This window comes from Schistocerca nitens, chromosome 4 (genome assembly GCF_023898315.1).
Source record: "Schistocerca nitens isolate TAMUIC-IGC-003100 chromosome 4, iqSchNite1.1, whole genome shotgun sequence".
In the NCBI taxonomy this organism is placed as follows: domain Eukaryota; kingdom Metazoa; phylum Arthropoda; class Insecta; order Orthoptera; family Acrididae; genus Schistocerca; species Schistocerca nitens.
The window spans coordinates 146,892,028-146,914,911 of NC_064617.1; the positions used below are offsets into that span (position 1 = coordinate 146,892,028).

A 22,884-nucleotide genomic window follows, 5' to 3' on the forward strand; every position below is an offset into this window, starting at 1 on the left:
ACTATATGTCTATTCATCTCAAGACAACATTTAGTTATTTCCATTATTTTGACCACCAGTATTGCTTCTGTTGTACATTGTCATAATCACTTACCTGGTTTAGCACTGTCCACTTCTTCTGCAGCCTTCAGCTTATTTTCATGTGTTGTTTCATCTATGTTCTTTATAATAGTCCTCATCTTGCTTTCCTATTCTTAATATATTTTCAAATATAAAGGTTTGTGTATCACTGTTATAAATATTTTTGTTCCGTTACATACTGTATGACATGTTTTTGTTATGTACAATAATCTGCTCCAGGTGTCTTGTTGCAACTATATACTGTGTTCTCTGCTAGTGTATCTATAATCCTGTACTTCATACACTCAGGCCAGTCTGCATAATTCCAGTAAATGTCTGTTTTTCACGCATGCTATGCAGATGTTTATTCTTCATTTTTGTCATAGATCGTTTCTTTGTTGTCACATTCAGTGTAAGGAAATATTCTCATATTAACCTTGGTAGCAAAGAATGTTAAAGAAGACAGATGTAGATCTGAATGAAAAAAGGTGAAGAACCAACAGCAGGAAAAGAAAATGAAGTATTCTATCAGTTAACTCAGGCACTGGGTAATCATCAGTTACTTAGCAATACAAAGAACATTATTGCCCCCTACGGTTAGTATTCTTAATACTTTTTCATGTCACTGATTGACTTTCATTCAAATAATTGTTGTGGCGGTATTTGCATGATAGAATGAGACACTTCATTCACAACTTTCTCAAATTGAACCACATTATCTACCCACATATGATGCTTCGTGGAACTGAACTGATAACTTTGTCTTCCATAGGAGAATATAGTATACCTTTGAGAAATTCTTGCTAGTGCCCTCTGACAGAAGATGGTTGTCAAGTCTATGTTTATTAATATCTTGATGCCATTGACCTTCGGTATGGGACCTAGTGACTTATTCCTATCCATTTGTGGTATAATGGTAGTTTTACCATCGAACCTTCTGTTCACAACTACTTCACCTCCTGCTCTGTTTTGTGTGCTGTAAGTGAGTATTGATTCGAAAATGCTTGAACAAATTCTTCATACACACATAAAAAAAGTTTTGCATCACCTGGATTACAAGAGTTCAAGAACCTGTGCAGAAAATTGGAATAGAGATCAACATAAACATCATTTCCGCCCTTTTTATTGCTCATGAAAACCACACATTGACTGTTGTACCACCATACACCGAGACATTCAGAAGTGATGGTCCAAATTGCTGTACACACTGGTACCTCTAATACCCAGTAGCACGTCCTCTTGCATTGTTGCATGCCTGTATTCATCGTGGTATAATATCCACAAGTTCATCAAGGCACTGTTGGTCCAAATTGTCCCACTCCTCAATGGCGATTTGGCGTAGATCCCTCAGAGTGGTCAGGGGGTCACGTCATACATAAACAGCCCTTTTCAATCTACCCCAGGCATGTTCAATGCATTTCATGTCTGGAGAACATGCTGGCCACTCTAGTCGAGTGTTGTCATTGTTCTGAAGGAAGTCATTCACAACATGTGCATGATGTGGGCGCGAAATGTCATCCATGAAGACAAATGCCTCAAGAGTCTGCTGCCGATATGGTTGCACTATCGGTTGGAGGATGGCATTCACATATCGTACAGCCATTACGGGGCTTTCCATGACCAACAGCGACACACATCTGCCCCACATAATGCCACCCCAAAACAGCAGGAAACCTCCACCTTTTGCACAGACAGACAGACAGAGTGTCTAAGGTGTTCAGCCTGACCGGGTTGCCTCCAAACATGTCTCCGATGACTGTCTGGTTGAAGGCCTATGCGATACTCATCAGTGAAGAGAACATGATGCCAATCCTGAGTGGTCCATTTGGCATGTTGTTAGACCCATCTGTACAGTGCTGCATGGTGTCGTGCTTGCAAAGATGTACCTCACCATGGCCATTGGAAGTGAAGTTGTGCATCATGCAGCCTATTGCGCACAGTTTGAGTCGTAATACAATGTCCTGTAGCTGCACGAAAAGCATTCTTCAACATGGTGGCGTTGCTCTCAGGGTCCTCTGAGCTATAATCCATAGGTAGCAGTCATCCACTGCAGTAGTAGCCCTTGGGCCATCTGAGCGAGGCATGTCATCGACAGTTCCTGTCTCCTCCATGTCTGAACATCACTTTGGTTCACTCTGACACGCCTGGACACTTCTCTTGTTGAGAGCTCTTCCTGGCACAAAGTAACATTGTGGACACCATAAAACCACGGTATTGACTGTCCAGGCATGGTTGAACTATAGACAACACGAGCTGTGTACCTCCTTCCTGGTGGAATGACTGGAACTGATTGGCTGTTGAACCCCCTCCATCTAATAGGCACTGTTCATGCATGGTTGTTTACATCTTTGGGCAGCTTTAGTGACATCTCTGAACAGTCAAAGGGAGTGTGCTTGTGATACAATATCCACAGTCAAAGTCTGTCTTCAGGAGTTCTGCAAACCGGGGTGACGCAAAACTTTTTTGATGTGTGTATATTTTACACATGTTACTGACCCCAGTTCCCAATGATTTTGCTTCTCCTTCTAACCTGCTGGCCACAAATTTCATTTTTTGTTGTTCTGTCATGCTTTAAGGAATTATGCCATCAAACTGTCTAATGAAGACTACTGGGTGTATAGTTCTCATACTAGAGAAATGAGGAATTTATAAGCATTAGAGTAATTTGCTACATCACTTACATGAACAACACCTTTGTTTCCTTTCTGCTCACACCAAATTTCTACTTTTTGTGTTCTAGGTTGTCTTGGATCTCAGGAAGTACTTTTTGTTCTACCTCTTCCAATTTACTCTGAATTGCACTTGTTTTGCCTAAACAAGAGGATTTACATGTGATGTGCTGTCTAATGCACGGAGTTCCAGATGGAGAAGGAGTGCCTGGTCCCCGGCACAAATCTGCCCGGCGGAAGCATTGGAAGGTTCATTTGTAAAGGAGGGCATGGAGATGGAGAGACAGCAGGACACAACCATAAAAGCATGGCAACGGGCTAGGGGTTGAGAGGATAGGAGACACTGGGGGAGGGGGGGGGGGGGGGGCGAATCGAGTCTGCGGATTATGTACAGGGTGTGGATGTGTTCAAGGAAAAGGAGAAAATGTGGGAAGATGATGAGGTCAAAGAGGATCTGTGTGGCAGACAGGAGGGAAATATAGGCATATATGGAAAGTGAGGTGGAGTGCATGGTGTTCGCCAATTTGGATGGCTTTATAGAATCTGAGTGGGGCAGCAAAGGGAGCTTGACAAGTCAGCCGTAGCTGAGCATTGCCTAAAAAATGGATGCAAAATACAGTTTGAGAACACGAGAGTCTTGTCTCTTGCATCAACATACTGGGACTCTGTTATAAAATAGGTGGCTGGGATTAGAATGAACAGCAACAATTTCAACAGAGACCAGGGTTACACACTGAGTAGGGGTTGGGGGCAGGCTTCGGGTGTCGAAAGGAAGCAACAATAGATGCTTAGCACTTGTAGGGAGGTGAGAGCAGCAGTTTTGAACGTGGTGCTGGCACCTCACACCACCTAACATCACTTGGTCCCATGGCAGGCGGGAGCTGCTATGAGCTGTCCAACTCACCTCCTGCACACTCTTCGTTTGGGCCCTCTCTGATTGGTGCCAGCAGCTGTAATTGTAGGTATATAAGTGGGAAACAGTGTCAGCCGCAGCTTCAATATACTGATGAAACCGCGTTTCTTGCCTTCTATCCTGTCCTACAATGGTCCCAGCGCTCCCTCCAAACCCACATAAACCAGTTTACTGCTTGGTGCAACCCATGGCACCTTCGAATCAATCCTTCCAAAACCCATGCAATCATTATAGGATGTACCACCCCGTCCTTCTGGTTACATGATTTCTATATCACCATCTATGAGCACCCTGAAATACTTTGGCGCCATCCTTGACCATCACATCACCTGGACTCCACATCTCCTTACCATCCAGTGTAAAGCCCACAGTAGACTCTAGCTGGACATGGGGATTGCATCCCTCCACTATCCTTCATAACTACAAATCCTTGATTTGTCCCATCCTTTCTTACACCAGAGTCACCTGGAGCTCTGCCCCTCCTAAATTCTATAAAGCCCTCTAAATCCTTCAACACCATGCACTCCGCCTTGCTTTCTGTATCTGTCTCCCGTCCCCCACAAGGATTCTCTTTGACCTCATTCCCTCCCCACATCTCCTCCTTTTCCTTGAACACATCTGTCTCCTCTACTCCAATGGCCGCCTTGATCCTCCAAACCCTCTGGTGTCCCCTTTCCTCCTCCCCTCCTTGCCTGCTGCTGCGCCTCTGCCAATGTATCCCACTCTCTCTCTATCTCCACACCCTCCACCTCCTCTCCCAGAGAAACTCCCAGAGTCTCCCCATCCCAGATTATGTCCTTCATCCCACTATTTATCCTTCCAACTCTAATACTCCTCTTCCCCTCCCCTCCTCCCTTGGGCTCTCCCCCCTTCCTCTTGCCACTCTACTGTTTCCTCCCTCCAATCCCCCTGTCCTTTCCACTTCTCCTTTCCCAGTCCTTGCACTCCCTCCTGGGCTGCTCCCTCCCCACCCTCCCTGTCTCCTGCCCCTTGGTGTGCTACTGGCTTCCCCCTTTCCTGCCCCCCTTTCCGCTGCCAACCCCCCTTCTATCTTTCTTCTCTCCCTCCTCTCTGACCTCCCCTCGCTTGTCAGATCCTCCCAATTTTAATCCAGTTACTTTTTCATGTTTTGGTGCTCACCATGTATATAACGTAAGTGCAGTGTATGTTCAGTGTCACCATCATGTGTGGCTCTCATTACTGTGAACGCCATTCCTAATTGTGCTCTTCGTGTTACCAGTGTTTTTATGCTACATCTTCACCAAGTGTCATTTTAATTCTATGTGGATTTTATGTAACCATGCCTCGGGAAACTACCTCCTTGCACTCCCTCCTGGGCTGCTCCCTCCCCACCCTCCCTGTCTCCTGCCCCTTGGTGTGCTACTGGCTTCCCCCTTTCCTGCCCCCCTTTCCGCTGCCAACCCCCCTTCTATCTTTCTTCTCTCCCTCCTCTCTGACCTCCCCTCGCTTGTCAGATCCTCCCAATTTTAATCCAGTTACTTTGTCATGTTTTGGTGCTCACCATGTATATAACGTAAGTGCAGTGTATGTTCAGTGTCACCATCATGTGTGGCTCTCATTACTGTGAACGCCATTCCTAATTGTGCTCTTCGTGTTACCAGTGTTTTTATGCTACATCTTCACCAAGTGTCATTTTAATTCTATGTGGATTTTATGTAACCATGCCTCGGGAAACTACCTCCTTGCACTCCCTCCTGGGCTGCTCCCTCCCCATCCTCCCTGTCTCCTGCCCCTTGGTGTGCTACTGGCTTCCCCCTTTCCTGCCCCCCTTTCCGCTGCCAACCCCCCTTCTATCTTTCTTCTCTCCCTCCTCTCTGACCTCCCCTCGCTTGTCAGATCCTCCCAATTTTAATCCAGTTACTTTGTCATGTTTTGGTGCTCACCATGTATATAACGTAAGTGCAGTGTATGTTCAGTGTCACCATCATGTGTGGCTCTCATTACTGTGAACGCCATTCCTAATTGTGCTCTTCGTGTTACCAGTGTTTTTATGCTACATCTTCACCAAGTGTCATTTTAATTCTATGTGGATTTTATGTAACCATGCCTCGGAAAACTACCTCCTTGCACTCCCTCCTGGGCTGCTCCCTCCCCACCCTCCCTGTCTCCTGCCCCTTGGTGTGCTACTGGCTTCCCCCTTTCCTGCCCCCCTTTCCGCTGCCAACCCCCCTTCTATCTTTCTTCTCTCCCTCCTCTCTGACCTCCCCTCGCTTGTCAGATCCTCCCAATTTTAATCCAGTTACTTTGTCATGTTTTGGTGCTCACCATGTATATAACGTAAGTGCAGTGTATGTTCAGTGTCACCATCATGTGTGGCTCTCATTACTGTGAACGCCATTCCTAATTGTGCTCTTCGTGTTACCAGTGTTTTTATGCTACATCTTCACCAAGTGTCATTTTAATTCTATGTGGATTTTATGTAACCATGCCTCGGGAAACTACCTCCTTGCACTCCCTCCTGGGCTGCTCCCTCCCCATCCTCCCTGTCTCCTGCCCCTTGGTGTGCTACTGGCTTCCCCCTTTCCTGCCCCCCTTTCCGCTGCCAACCCCCCTTCTATCTTTCTTCTCTCCCTCCTCTCTGACCTCCCCTCGCTTGTCAGATCCTCCCAATTTTAATCCAGTTACTTTGTCATGTTTTGGTGCTCACCATGTATATAACGTAAGTGCAGTGTATGTTCAGTGTCACCATCATGTGTGGCTCTCATTACTGTGAACGCCATTCCTAATTGTGCTCTTCGTGTTACCAGTGTTTTTATGCTACATCTTCACCAAGTGTCATTTTAATTCTATGTGGATTTTATGTAACCATGCCTCGGGAAACTACCTCCTTGCACTCCCTCCTGGGCTGCTCCCTCCCCATCCTCCCTGTCTCCTGCCCCTTGGTGTGCTACTGGCTTCCCCGCCCCCCTTTCCACTGCCAACCCCCCTTCTATCTTTCTTCTCTCCCTCCTCTCTGACCTCCCCTCGCTTGTCAGATCCTCCCAATTTTAATCCAGTTACTTTGTCATGTTTTGGTGCTCACCATGTATATAACGTAAGTGCAGTGTATGTTCAGTGTCACCATCATGTGTGGCTCTCATTACTGTGAACGCCATTCCTAATTGTGCTCTTCGTGTTACCAGTGTTTTTATGCTACATCTTCACCAAGTGTCATTTTAATTCTATGTGGATTTTATGTAACCATGCCTCGGGAAACTACCTCCTTGCACTCCCTCCTGGGCTGCTCCCTCCCCACCCTCCCTGTCTCCTGCCCCTTGGTGTGCTACTGGCTTCCCCCTTTCCTGCCCCCCTTTCCGCTGCCAACCCCCCTTCTATCTTTCTTCTCTCCCTCCTCTCTGACCTCCCCTCGCTTGTCAGATCCTCCCAATTTTAATCCAGTTACTTTGTCATGTTTTGGTGCTCACCATGTATATAACGTAAGTGCAGTGTATGTTCAGTGTCACCATCATGTGTGGCTCTCATTACTGTGAACGCCATTCCTAATTGTGCTCTTCGTGTTACCAGTGTTTTTATGCTACATCTTCACCAAGTGTCATTTTAATTCTATGTGGATTTTATGTAACCATGCCTCGGGAAACTACCTCCTTGCACTCCCTCCTGGGCTGCTCCCTCCCCATCCTCCCTGTCTCCTGCCCCTTGGTGTGCTACTGGCTTCCCCCTTTCCTGCCCCCCTTTCCGCTGCCAACCCCCCTTCTATCTTTCTTCTCTCCCTCCTCTCTGACCTCCCCTCGCTTGTCAGATCCTCCCAATTTTAATCCAGTTACTTTGTCATGTTTTGGTGCTCACCATGTATATAACGTAAGTGCAGTGTATGTTCAGTGTCACCATCATGTGTGGCTCTCATTACTGTGAACGCCATTCCTAATTGTGCTCTTCGTGTTACCAGTGTTTTTATGCTACATCTTCACCAAGTGTCATTTTAATTCTATGTGGATTTTATGTAACCATGCCTCGGGAAACTACCTCCTTGCACTCCCTCCTGGGCTGCTCCCTCCCCATCCTCCCTGTCTCCTGCCCCTTGGTGTGCTACTGGCTTCCCCCTTTCCTGCCCCCCTTTCCGCTGCCAACCCCCCTTCTATCTTTCTTCTCTCCCTCCTCTCTGACCTCCCCTCGCTTGTCAGATCCTCCCAATTTTAATCCAGTTACTTTGTCATGTTTTGGTGCTCACCATGTATATAACGTAAGTGCAGTGTATGTTCAGTGTCACCATCATGTGTGGCTCTCATTACTGTGAACGCCATTCCTAATTGTGCTCTTCGTGTTACCAGTGTTTTTATGCTACATCTTCACCAAGTGTCATTTTAATTCTATGTGGATTTTATGTAACCATGCCTCGGAAAACTACCTCCTTGCACTCCCTCCTGGGCTGCTCCCTCCCCACCCTCCCTGTCTCCTGCCCCTTGGTGTGCTACTGGCTTCCCCCTTTCCTGCCCCCCTTTCCGCTGCCAACCCCCCTTCTATCTTTCTTCTCTCCCTCCTCTCTGACCTCCCCTCGCTTGTCAGATCCTCCCAATTTTAATCCAGTTACTTTGTCATGTTTTGGTGCTCACCATGTATATAACGTAAGTGCAGTGTATGTTCAGTGTCACCATCATGTGTGGCTCTCATTACTGTGAACGCCATTCCTAATTGTGCTCTTCGTGTTACCAGTGTTTTTATGCTACATCTTCACCAAGTGTCATTTTAATTCTATGTGGATTTTATGTAACCATGCCTCGGGAAACTACCTCCTTGCACTCCCTCCTGGGCTGCTCCCTCCCCATCCTCCCTGTCTCCTGCCCCTTGGTGTGCTACTGGCTTCCCCCTTTCCTGCCCCCCTTTCCGCTGCCAACCCCCCTTCTATCTTTCTTCTCTCCCTCCTCTCTGACCTCCCCTCGCTTGTCAGATCCTCCCAATTTTAATCCAGTTACTTTGTCATGTTTTGGTGCTCACCATGTATATAACGTAAGTGCAGTGTATGTTCAGTGTCACCATCATGTGTGGCTCTCATTACTGTGAACGCCATTCCTAATTGTGCTCTTCGTGTTACCAGTGTTTTTATGCTACATCTTCACCAAGTGTCATTTTAATTCTATGTGGATTTTATGTAACCATGCCTCGGGAAACTACCTCCTTGCACTCCCTCCTGGGCTGCTCCCTCCCCATCCTCCCTGTCTCCTGCCCCTTGGTGTGCTACTGGCTTCCCCGCCCCCCTTTCCACTGCCAACCCCCCTTCTATCTTTCTTCTCTCCCTCCTCTCTGACCTCCCCTCGCTTGTCAGATCCTCCCAATTTTAATCCAGTTACTTTGTCATGTTTTGGTGCTCACCATGTATATAACGTAAGTGCAGTGTATGTTCAGTGTCACCATCATGTGTGGCTCTCATTACTGTGAACGCCATTCCTAATTGTGCTCTTCGTGTTACCAGTGTTTTTATGCTACATCTTCACCAAGTGTCATTTTAATTCTATGTGGATTTTATGTAACCATGCCTCGGGAAACTACCTCCTTGCACTCCCTCCTGGGCTGCTCCCTCCCCACCCTCCCTGTCTCCTGCCCCTTGGTGTGCTACTGGCTTCCCCCTTTCCTGCCCCCCTTTCCGCTGCCAACCCCCCTTCTATCTTTCTTCTCTCCCTCCTCTCTGACCTCCCCTCGCTTGTCAGATCCTCCCAATTTTAATCCAGTTACTTTGTCATGTTTTGGTGCTCACCATGTATATAACGTAAGTGCAGTGTATGTTCAGTGTCACCATCATGTGTGGCTCTCATTACTGTGAACGCCATTCCTAATTGTGCTCTTCGTGTTACCAGTGTTTTTATGCTACATCTTCACCAAGTGTCATTTTAATTCTATGTGGATTTTATGTAACCATGCCTCGGGAAACTACCTCCTTGCACTCCCTCCTGGGCTGCTCCCTCCCCATCCTCCCTGTCTCCTGCCCCTTGGTGTGCTACTGGCTTCCCCGCCCCCCTTTCCACTGCCAACCCCCCTTCTATCTTTCTTCTCTCCCTCCTCTCTGACCTCCCCTCGCTTGTCAGATCCTCCCAATTTTAATCCAGTTACTTTGTCATGTTTTGGTGCTCACCATGTATATAACGTAAGTGCAGTGTATGTTCAGTGTCACCATCATGTGTGGCTCTCATTACTGTGAACGCCATTCCTAATTGTGCTCTTCGTGTTACCAGTGTTTTTATGCTACATCTTCACCAAGTGTCATTTTAATTCTATGTGGATTTTATGTAACCATGCCTCGGGAAACTACCTCCTTGCACTCCCTCCTGGGCTGCTCCCTCCCCATCCTCCCTGTCTCCTGCCCCTTGGTGTGCTACTGGCTTCCCCCTTTCCTGCCCCCCTTTCCGCTGCCAACCCCCCTTCTATCTTTCTTCTCTCCCTCCTCTCTGACCTCCCCTCGCTTGTCAGATCCTCCCAATTTTAATCCAGTTACTTTGTCATGTTTTGGTGCTCACCATGTATATAACGTAAGTGCAGTGTATGTTCAGTGTCACCATCATGTGTGGCTCTCATTACTGTGAACGCCATTCCTAATTGTGCTCTTCGTGTTACCAGTGTTTTTATGCTACATCTTCACCAAGTGTCATTTTAATTCTATGTGGATTTTATGTAACCATGCCTCGGGAAACTACCTCCTTGCACTCCCTCCTGGGCTGCTCCCTCCCCATCCTCCCTGTCTCCTGCCCCTTGGTGTGCTACTGGCTTCCCCCTTTCCTGCCCCCCTTTCCGCTGCCAACCCCCCTTCTATCTTTCTTCTCTCCCTCCTCTCTGACCTCCCCTCGCTTGTCAGATCCTCCCAATTTTAATCCAGTTACTTTGTCATGTTTTGGTGCTCACCATGTATATAACGTAAGTGCAGTGTATGTTCAGTGTCACCATCATGTGTGGCTCTCATTACTGTGAACGCCATTCCTAATTGTGCTCTTCGTGTTACCAGTGTTTTTATGCTACATCTTCACCAAGTGTCATTTTAATTCTATGTGGATTTTATGTAACCATGCCTCGGGAAACTACCTCCTTGCACTCCCTCCTGGGCTGCTCCCTCCCCATCCTCCCTGTCTCCTGCCCCTTGGTGTGCTACTGGCTTCCCCGCCCCCCTTTCCACTGCCAACCCCCCTTCTATCTTTCTTCTCTCCCTCCTCTCTGACCTCCCCTCGCTTGTCAGATCCTCCCAATTTTAATCCAGTTACTTTGTCATGTTTTGGTGCTCACCATGTATATAACGTAAGTGCAGTGTATGTTCAGTGTCACCATCATGTGTGGCTCTCATTACTGTGAACGCCATTCCTAATTGTGCTCTTCGTGTTACCAGTGTTTTTATGCTACATCTTCACCAAGTGTCATTTTAATTCTATGTGGATTTTATGTAACCATGCCTCGGGAAACTACCTCCTTGCACTCCCTCCTGGGCTGCTCCCTCCCCACCCTCCCTGTCTCCTGCCCCTTGGTGTGCTACTGGCTTCCCCCTTTCCTGCCCCCCTTTCCGCTGCCAACCCCCCTTCTATCTTTCTTCTCTCCCTCCTCTCTGACCTCCCCTCGCTTGTCAGATCCTCCCAATTTTAATCCAGTTACTTTGTCATGTTTTGGTGCTCACCATGTATATAACGTAAGTGCAGTGTATGTTCAGTGTCACCATCATGTGTGGCTCTCATTACTGTGAACGCCATTCCTAATTGTGCTCTTCGTGTTACCAGTGTTTTTATGCTACATCTTCACCAAGTGTCATTTTAATTCTATGTGGATTTTATGTAACCATGCCTCGGGAAACTACCTCCTTGCACTCCCTCCTGGGCTGCTCCCTCCCCATCCTCCCTGTCTCCTGCCCCTTGGTGTGCTACTGGCTTCCCCGCCCCCCTTTCCACTGCCAACCCCCCTTCTATCTTTCTTCTCTCCCTCCTCTCTGACCTCCCCTCGCTTGTCAGATCCTCCCAATTTTAATCCAGTTACTTTGTCATGTTTTGGTGCTCACCATGTATATAACGTAAGTGCAGTGTATGTTCAGTGTCACCATCATGTGTGGCTCTCATTACTGTGAACGCCATTCCTAATTGTGCTCTTCGTGTTACCAGTGTTTTTATGCTACATCTTCACCAAGTGTCATTTTAATTCTATGTGGATTTTATGTAACCATCCCTCGGGAAACTACCCCTATTTCGTATATTTTAACTTCCATTGTTTCCCCTCCTCATGTGTAAACTTCATCTTTTATCACTGTATTTTATGTATGTACCATTCTCTTGTTTTATTGTATGTAGTCTCTTGGCTGAACAGTGGTAAATTGTGCTGATGCCAGCTCACTTCTGGCCACATGGGGCAAGGGTATGAAATAACAATATAGGGGAAAAAAAATAGCCGCGGCAGTCAGTAGTTTTACTTCTGACAATGATGGCAGAGCTAGCCATCAAAACCTCAAGAATTTTATTCAAATTGACACAGCTTGAAAACTGAGAAGATTTTATTCAGTTCCCTACAGTTGTTTAAATATAAGAAAATGTTCCTCCCCTACTGCTCATGTGGTAGAAGAGCTTGGCTGTGATGCTGGACTTTGTGGTGGTTGGTGTGGCACTAGATCCTTGTGTACATGTTGATACTGACTTTGATAAAGTTCCATACAGTCATCATATTCTTCATTCATGGCTCTGGATGGCATTAAATACATGTGTCTGTGATGATACTGTGTTCAGACCGTGGTGTCATCATTTGAATACAATACAGAACATTAAACTAGATTTGCTATTGGGGCAGAGAGGTAGTAGCATATAGTGTGTTGATCTTCACATAGAGGGATGTTCACACTTAAAACGTAGTTTCATGCATTTCTTTATCGAGTACAAGGTGTGATTGGAAAGTCTTAAGGAAGGGCTTGTAATTGTACAATGGTGGTACTTACAAGCTACTGTGATGCATCTCCTTCAGAATAGTCCCCTTCTGACAGAACACACCAACTCCAACGGTGTTTCCACTTTTGGAAACATTCTTGGGAATTTTTTTCCTGAAGTGTGTTAAGAACGCTTTCTGTATTTGCCTGGATGTCTTCAGTCGAGTCAAATCACTTCCCTTTCAGTGAAAATTTCAGTTTAGGAAACAGGTAGAAGTCCACAGGGGACAAATCAGGGGAATATGGTGGTTGTGGAAGCACAGGAATTTTGAATTTAGTCAAAAATTCAACGATGGAGAAGGCATGATGAGTCGGAGCATTGTCATGGTGTAGCACCCAATTCCTGTCTTTCCAGAATGCAGGCCGTTTCTTCCGCATCTTTTCACACAAACGCTCAAGGACACATTTGTAGTATTCCTGGTTAATTGTCTGCCCTCCAGGGGTAAATTCATGGTGCACAATACTGGTAGAATCAAAAAAAGTCACCAACATCATCTTCACCTTCGACTGACTCTGCTGTGCTTTTTTCGGTCATGGTGAACCTGGAGTCTTCCACTGCGAAGATTGCACTTTGGCTTCAGGATCATATCCATACACCCACGATTTATCACCTGTAATTACCCTATTTACCAAATCTGGGTCATTTTTAGTCTGATTAATCAGTTCTTGGCACACTTCAAGTTGCTATTGTCTCTGGTCACTTGACTTGACTTGACTTGTTGATGTATGGGGCAAACAGTTACATTTTTGCTGTAATATGGAACAGTCTGTTAAAACTTTGCTGTGACATAGTGATGTTTGGGGAAATGTGTTACAATTTTGTTGTATCATGGTGATGTATGGGCAGTTAATTATAGTTTTGCTGTGGATAATTTGTTACAATTTTGCTATAACATATTGATGTACAGGACAATGTGTTACAATTTTGCTGTAACATAGCTACGTATGGGGCATCTTGTGACAATTTTTCTAGAACATGGTGACATATGGGGTAATTTCCTACAGTTTCAAGTAACAATGATTATATGTAGGACAATTTGTTACAGTTTTATTGTAACATAGTGGTGTATGGGTAATATGCTACTATTTTGCAGTAACATACACTATGAGATCAAAAGTACCCGAACACCCCCAAAAAAATACATTTTTCATATTAGGTGCATTGTGCTGCCACCTACTGACAGGTACTCCATATCAGCAACCTCAGTAGTCATTAGGCATTGTGAGAGAGCAGAATGGGGCACTCCGCTTAAGTCACAGACTTCTAACATGGTCAGGTGTTTGGGTGTCACTTGTGTCATACGGCTGTATGTGAGATTTCCACACTCCTAAACATCTCTAGGTCCACAGTTTCCAATGTGATAGTGAAGTGGAAATGTGAAGAGACACATACAGCACAGAAGCATACAGGCCGACTTCGTCTGTTGACACACAGAGACCACTGACAGTAGAAGATGGTCGTAATGTGTAATAGGCAGACATTTGTCCAGACCATCACACAAGAATTCCAAACTACATCAGGATCCACTGCAAGTACTATGACAGTTAGGCAGGAGGTTAGAAAACTTGGATTTCATAGTCGAGTGGCTGCTCATAAGCCACACATCACGCTGGTAAATGCCAAATGAGACCTTGCTTGGTGTAAGGAGCGTAAACATTGGATGAATGAACATTGCAATATGTTGTGTGGAGAGCTGAATCATGGCACACAATATGGGAATCCAATGGCAGGGTGTGGGTATGGCGAATGCCCGGTGAACGTCATCTGCCGGCTTGTGTAGTGCCAACAGTAAAATTTGGAGGTGGTGGTGTTATGGTGTGGTCATGTTTTTCATGGAGAGGGCTTGCACCCCTTGTTGTTTTGCATAGCACTATCACAGCAAAGGCCTACATTGATGTTTTAAGCACCTTCTTGCTTCCGACTGTTGAAGATCAGTTTGGGGATGGTGATTGCATTTTTCAACATGATTGAGCAACTGTTCATAATGCACGGCCTGTGGCAGAGTGGTTACATGACAATAATACCCCTGTAATGGACTGGCCTGTACAGAGTCCTGACCTGAATCGTATAGAGCACCTTTGGGATGTTTTGGGACGCTGACTTTGTGCCAGGCTTCATTGACCGACATCGATACCTCTCCTGAGTGCAGCACTCCGTGAAGAATGGACTCTCATTGCCCAAGAAACCTTCCAGCACCTGATTGAACATATGCCTGTGAGAGTGGAAGCTGTCATCAAGATTACATGTGGGCCAACACCATACTGAATTCCTGCATTACCAATGGAGGGAGCCAAGAGCTTGTAAGTCATTTTCAGCCAGGTGTCCGAATACTTTTGATCACGTAGTGTAGCAACATATGTATAGTCTTTACTCTGTGATAGCATAAGTTAGCATTTTCTAGAGTAGAGCATGATGCATTATCTTCTTCCTTTCTCCCCTAAAATGGTGCTTGGTGAGGTGAAGCGTTACTGAAAAATTTTGAAAAATGTTGGATAATGACAGTTTGGTCTATGTACTACCACTAACATAGCCTCCAGTAAGCATAAAACTGAAATGCCAACATCCTTTGCTTATTTTGTGAGACATTTTAGATGTGAAAATAAGATTATGACACTTGGTATAAACAATGTGTTGCTGACATATTTTTTGACAATTTCAGACATGGAAATACAGTAAGCCACATCTTAACATATATTGATGGGCATCTTAAAAGTAAAATAACATAGTGACACTTGACATAAATATTGTATTTGTTGTCATCTCTAGTTCTCCCTCGGGCATGGGTGTGTGTCTTTGTCCTTAGGATAATTTAGGTTAAGTAGTGTGCAAGCTTCGGGACTGATGACCTTAGTAGTTAAGTCCCATAAGATTTCACACACATTTGAACATTTTTTTTGTCATCTCTAAAAAACTAAACTAAACTCCGCCTGAACAGGCCATGAAGGCCCAATGCTACCGACCGACCGCCTTGTCACCATCAGCCAACAGGTGTCACTGGATGCGGATATGGAGGGACATGTGGTATTTATGAGACTGATTGTTGTTATCTCCCACCCCTATCTTCCCCCACCCACCCACCCCATAATTACGCTTGGTCAGGTTCGTTTTTGTACACAGTCTCGTTTAGGCCTAGGATGACATGTCAACAGCCTGTTCAGCATGTTATTTTAGTACAGAACATTTGTTTTGTACAGTTATAGAACAGCTGAGATGTGGAAATACTGTAGGTTACACCCCTTACATGTTTCAACAATATTTTGGACATGAAAATAACATTGCGACACTTGACACAAACATTGTGTTGCGGAAACATTTTAGATGTAGATTTACTGTAAGTTACACACTTTATGTTTTTTTAAAGTTGGAAATGACATTGTGACACATGCCACAAATATTGTGTGTGTGTGTGCCCGTGCAAGTTGCTGACAGTTTTTAACATACATTTTAGTCATGAAATTAACATTGCAGAGGGGGTGCATGCTGCATAAGTCACATCAGTAGTGCCACGTAACCCCAGGTTTGTTTGCCAATATGTTTATGAACTTCTGATAAATAGTCAAATACTTTTGAACATACACAAAATTCACATCATTCGGATACCTTTGAATATGAAGCCAATTTACACAATTTAAACTAAGCTCAAATATTTTGATAAATAATACAAATCATTTGGATACTTTTGAGCATGGTGCAAAATTCAGATCATTTGGATACTTTTGAACAAAGGCAAGATGGCAGCTACACACTCACCCCAAAGAACTACATGTTTATAAATCGGGTGCTCATAAACAGTCTGAAAAGCTTGTATGAGTATTGCATGGGAAGCTGTGCTGAGAAATAATTGTTAAGAAAAAAATTTGATACATTCCTGAATTTGCGAATTATTTAGCACTTACATTAGGCAATCCACTCATTGCATGCACAAATTCAAGCAGTCTGCAAGAGGTTGGGTTACCAAAAGTGTTCTACATTGGTTTCCTCAAATCCAACAAATGTAGCCTTTGCTTGCCTAGCTTAAATTTATCATTTTAACTGGTAATGAGCATTTCAACAAGTGGTTACTCTTGGACCCACAGCTTTCTGTGCCTTACCACATTTTAGCATGTGCAGTTGCTTGAATATTGTGCGTGCAATGTTCTAAGTGGCTAATTTCAATGCTAAATAACTCAGAAATGGTGCAACGTATTGAATTTTCTTCTTAACAGTTATTTATCAGTACAACTTCCCCTGCAATATACTTACAAGCTTTTCAGACTGTTTTTGACTACTCTGTATACTAATATTGAACTTTTTCAGCTAGCTATTTGGAGACAAAAATAAACATGAAAACCAAGAGTCTCGAAAATTGTAAGGCCTGCTGTCAATAACAACTCCAGCACTTTTCATGAGCCCACAGGCAGTGCCAGTAAACTACATGACAGTGGACAATTCAAGACAGAAAGTGAAAGACCTTTTGCTAAGATAAAAGTAACTAAATGTAGGCAGGAATGGCTGAATGATATTCCTCCCATTTATATGCTTGGGTGGCCATACCATGCAGATCTGTATTCCCAGTCACAGTGCTAAGTGAAATACTGGTGTAGGGAAGAGTATTGTACATGGAAAATAGTGGGCCTAGGAACAAATGATGTTTCCTGGGCACTGTTTCAATCTAGCGACACATTTTAGACTCACATGCATCATTGTATGGAATGACACACTGGTTAGGTGGCACAGATGATTCCATTGTGGTCAAATAAGTTTGATAAAAAAAAAAGCAAATGGCACACCATCTTCCAGTGAAAAACAGATGTTCACACAAGGGGAGGCACCAGTGATCAAAGGCCAGTGTATCACATATGAGGTGATAGTAGGAAAAGTGAAAGTCAGTCATGGATCAGCGTTCAAAATCTTGTATCACATCTTGAATATGACAAAGGTTGGTGACCATTGGATTCTGTGACTGTTCACACTCACTCAATAAGACCACTGAACTTAGGCAGCAGTGGAAATATTGCTGCTGTGTCAGGCCAGTCCAGATGACTTCTGTAGCCACTCAGTGTGTCACCATGACCCTTAGACAAAGTAGCAAAGAAAGCAGTGGATGTGGATTCACCACCACCAGAAAAGAGGAAGACTCAACCATCATTGGGCAAAATGATGCTGTTTTCTTGGGATTTCCATGATATGGTGCAAAAAGATTATGCTCAATCTCCTGAGATTAAAGGAAGCTGTCCAAGGGAGTGTTTCTGCTCTACAATGCTGAATCTGCTCATTCTGTACAGGAGACTGTCACACAAGCTGCTTGTTTTGGACTTACCCTTATACTCTCGTGACATGCCCCCCTCCCGTCCTTCCTCTCACCCCTTCCCAGAGTTCTTCTTCTTTCCTTAGGTGAAATAACCACTGTGTGTCTCGTTTTTCAGAATGACAAATAAGTGTTTTTTGAATTGGGACATTTCCCAGACAGTCAAAACTTAAACTTCTGTGAAAAAGGTCTCCACTGTGTCACTTATCGTTGGGAAGGAAGTGTCACAGTGAAGGGTCAGTATGTTGAAGAGAACTAAACCAGTCACCAGTTTTTGTGGTTGCAGCTTGATTTTTTTGATGTGATAATTAAAACATATGACTTCCTATCATATGTCATCCCTCCCCTCTACCTGTTGGCCACCAAAATTTGACTGCCTACTCCTGGCCTGAGCACTACTGCACAAGCAAGCATAAGGATCTTGGCTTCAGAGATGGAAAAGGAAAGAAATAGGAAATTAATAAATTGGTTTGTGGAAATTATCCTACCAAACAGTGCAGTGGATGACTGACTATCCTATAGAAAAATATGATATGCATTTTATCAAGAATATACACATGAACTTAAGACAGTGTTAGCATGTGTTAGCCAATAATAGTGCACAGATTTCGGCATCTGGCATTGGGTAGATGTGATTTTCTCTGTTTCATGAATTGACACTAATGGTTATGTAAGCCCGGGCAATTAAGTTATCTTCTCTCTGAGTAGTATGTTCTTTTTTTCTGGTACCCTGATCAGCTTAGTTAGAGAGGATTGCAGTAGTTAGTAAACTCCTGTCAGGTCACATCCTTTTCTGGTCATCCAGATTTTAGTGGTTTTGATTTTCCTAAATCATGTTGGGGTGAAACAGAATTGTTTCTTTTGAAAGGACACAGCTGGTATCCTTAATTATCTCGTTGTCAGTGGCACCTCACGCCCCAGCCACCCACCTTATTTTTCTTACAGGGCTGGAGAAATGGCACAGAATGAAGGAAACTGGAGGTACTGATGAGCTTTCATTGTCAGTCAGCTGCAGCCTCCTAACCTATATTGTCACTTAGCATACACATCTGTCTGCATTTACGAAATCTTTGAAGTTAGCTATAAACTACTCATTGATGATAATTGTAATGCTCTTGTTACAGAGGGGCCTAATTGTATCTCCAGGTGGGAAGCACTACTTGATACAACCACTGCCATCGCGGTTCTTCTCTGTCTCTGGTGATAAGCCACACATATTAATTCACCTGAGGTCTGGATTCCATACAAATGCTTATATTAGCCGCAGATTTGCTGATCATAATTCCACAATTTGGTCGAAGTCATCCAATAAGAGAAATGTAAATGCAGGTATGTTTTATTCATCATTTGCTTTTGAATCTGTTGCAGTGGCCATGTTTGCAGTCAAAATTGCTGGATTTCAGGTCTGTTTGTTATGTAAACCACTTTTTATATAAATCCAAACATGTTTCAGCTCCTTTCTGCCACTGTCACTGGGTGCTCTTTATTCAGCTCTGCAAGATGTAAATGTATTTTATGCAATAATTATTCTAACAAAATTACACATAAAAATAGTTGAACAGTTTTTTTCTGTTGTTGTCAGAACTTACTTTTGTTTACATTGTTGGGTTATGTAGAACTCTCTATCCCTTACTGTCATCTGCAATTAAATGATATTGCTGTGAATTTTGCTGGCAAGTTCACAAATCACTTTATCTATGACCATAATCTTGTTTTGTGAAAATATTTCAAAACTGCGTTTTACAAACCCAAAATCCAGTAATCATGATATGTTTATTTTTACTTATACCTTTTAATTTACTCCAAATCAAAGCAAAATTGTCCATAGAAATCATGTAAGTAATCGTCAGGGATATCATACATAGGAGTAGAGGCTCTATGTAATATATAATATTTTGCAATTGTGCGAATGTGATTCCAAATTCGATTGTATGCTGCTGATGCATTTTCTCTTTGCACAAGCCATTGAGACTTTCATGTATGACGATTTGTTTGTTTTCATAATCCATTCTTCACTAAGTGCAATACCTAAACAATACAAATAAGTAAACTGGAAATAACAGTAATTCTGATATTATCATAAGGTGTAAGAATATGTATGAAATTCACTGCTGGTACTCTGGTCATTCTTATCTAACTCTGGCAGATTAACACTGCTTGCACAGGCAATGCTGTTGCTAACTGAGCTATCCTAGAACAATTAACTATCTGCTGCCATGTCTCGAATCTGCCAGGAATTTTAAAAACAGCACATACTGCACCGTATGAGTATTAATGGGAGTGTACTTAAAATTGACAGAAAAGTTCAACATATATTAATTGTGTACCAATTCTATGCAGTCATTATAACACAAATAAGTAGCTTTTGTAAAGACAGTTACAGTTACTTGTGTCTTTATTACATGGGCCAAGCGAAAGCTACATACACAGGCACTGCATATAAAACTGATGTTAAGTCACTGAGTGTGAGCACTTGTAGGTTTGAGGTATATAACCAAGTAGTTTCAATAAAATGGCCATTTTTAGCTGCTGATGAATCTTCCAGTTTCTATGGTCATAGTCCATCAGGCCAATCAAGAGTAAACTTCTACCACAGTATTTATGTCACTCTCCAATGTCCAACCTGTCAACTGGCAAGATTCAGCAGGACCAAAAGCACCTTTGACAATGTCCAACATAGCTCTGGATGAAATGTCAGGAATGGAGAAGTTTCATCGTACATGACTATACAACTGGGAAAATTCATCAGCATCTACAACTGGTTATGAAAGCCTTCATTGTATGGTGATAACTTTTAACTGAAAGATGACTTTTTCCACAAGTAATGCAGTCACAATTATGCTCTCTGTTTAAATGGATAAATGAAATTGCTACACTGAGTGCATACCATCACAACACGATTTTCTCAAGTGAGCTGCATTCTATAGGTTTGAAGTTGAGAAGGAAACGTGCCTTGATGCCACTGCCTGCGACACCTGTTCATGTGGAGACAGCAGTTTTCATCGACAGGGATCTGTTTCAGCACATGACTCACAACTTCCCCAGTGACACTGAGCACGAGCTTGTCCGTGTTGTTCTTGCCATGATAAATGCTGTAAGTACCATTGCTGCTGAAACTGTTGACATAATGCCATGTGAAGTTTTCTGCAGTTTAGTATACTTGGTTTTCATTCAGTAACTGTGCCAAAATAAGTAGGTTTACAGATACACACTAGTAGAAATCTGAGTATTGCTGTCGAAATATGCCTGCCAAAGAAGATACGAGGGTCGTTCAATAAGTAATGCCCCGCTTTTTTTTGAAAAGCCATTAATATACATAGACAAACGTCATTGTTGGTGCTTCATATTTAATGTTTTTTCTGTGTACCGGTGAAGTTTCGAATAGTTCTGGCAGATGGCAGAGCCATAGTAGGACTCATGTTACAAGCAGCATGCTATTATTGAATTCTTGCATGCAGAAAAAGAAACTGTGGTGAACATCCATAAACATTTGTGTGCAGTGTATGGTGATTCTGCAGTTGATAGGAGTACAGTTGGGTGACGGGTAAAGAAAGTTACAGCCTCAGGAAATGCAGAAACAGAGCTCCACGAGCAGCCACGCTCCAGTCATCCTATCACAGCCACTGCACCAGACATAATGAATCATGCAGATGCCATTATTTGTGCCAACTGGCATAGCACAACATGACAATTGGCTCTACAGTTGTTGGTCAGCATTGTAAATGTGTCTGCAATGATAGAGACTCTTGGGTATTCAAAGAGGGGCTCACAATGGGTTCCACAAATGCTAACAGTGGACCACAAGATTCAAAGAAAGGCTATTTCAATGAATTGTCAACGCTTAAAGATTCTCTATGGGAAGCATACTTTTAAGATGAAGAGTGTGTCAGTCAAGCAATGAAAACATCCTACGCCTACAGGACAATAGCTTTTACCAGAAGGGAATACATGCTCTTCCACAATGTTGGTGTACAGCCATAGAACATGACGGAGACTATGTAGAAAAATAGGACATGGACACGGCATGTTAATGTATATTGTCAGCAGATTCTGACTCTTAACAATAAATGTTCTGAGAAAAAAATGTGGGGTATTACTTATTGAATGATCCTTGTATTACGTCCCGACATCTTACTAGAAGAGAACATATTTGTTAATAGAATCATCTTGATTAAAAACTGTTGTTCATGGCCAGAGAGATGGGGTGATAATGTTTGAGAAATGCCTACACACCCCAGAACAAGGAAGGTTACAAGCTGACACTGGTAAGAGCAAATATATGCAGGGTTATTCATACCCCCAGGTTTCAGAAGATGAGTGCTCGAAAACTAGAAGTCACACAGAATTTATACATATATCAGTGGACACAGCATCTCTTCAAGTTTTTAACTCATATTACATGTGCTCAATATTGGTGCCATTAGTGATGCGGCAAATGTCAATATGAGTTGAAGAGCATGTTTGTGCAATTAGTTGAACTCACTGCTAGTTCAACAGCAGCAACCCGCTCTGGAAACTTGTTCATTGGTTTGTCTATCTCCAGGCATGACCTAATTCAGTGCAACAGTGTGGAGTGGATGATCTGCCTACATGTTCTGATTTGGCTGCCCATAATGGTGTGCTCTGCAACTATATCACAGTGAATATTATGAACTGAAACTTGAAGAGATGCTCTATCCTCTGATAGACAGAGGACCATAATAAATAATTTTTTCTTTGGTGATGCTCAAAGCAAGAAAATAACTGTTTAACCAGCAACAAATGCTCTCCCTGATCATAATGCACTGTTCTTTAGGATAAATAAAATGGTGTCTTAGAGTATGGATCGTCCTCAGTGGCAACAGTTAGAATAACTGATGACTCCAGGACAAATATTTTTAAGAACTGTTTACCAGAGATGCCCTTGGATGAAATTTACAATGAACCAAATGCTAACACAAGATTTCATCTGTTTCATGACAAATTCATATCACTATTTGAAAATAGTTTTCCACATGAGCTACTCAGAAAGGGCATTAAACAGCCATGTAAAAAACCATGGATGACTAGAGGGATTAAAGTATC

The 22,884-nt window shown here is 43.4% G+C and overlaps 1 protein-coding gene across 1 annotated transcript in view; it reads left to right on the forward strand.

The window, feature by feature from the left end:
• LOC126251685 (A disintegrin and metalloproteinase with thrombospondin motifs adt-1-like) overlaps nucleotides 1–22,884 on the forward strand; it is a 167,850-nt gene that overhangs the window by 23,138 nt on the left and 121,828 nt on the right. The window contains exons 2-3 of the mRNA XM_049952272.1: nucleotides 18,945–19,149; nucleotides 20,748–20,914. Of these exons, the coding sequence (XP_049808229.1) occupies nucleotides 20,777–20,914 (138 nt within the window). The 5' untranslated portion in view covers nucleotides 18,945–19,149; nucleotides 20,748–20,776. The remainder of the gene's footprint in view (nucleotides 1–18,944; nucleotides 19,150–20,747; nucleotides 20,915–22,884) is intronic.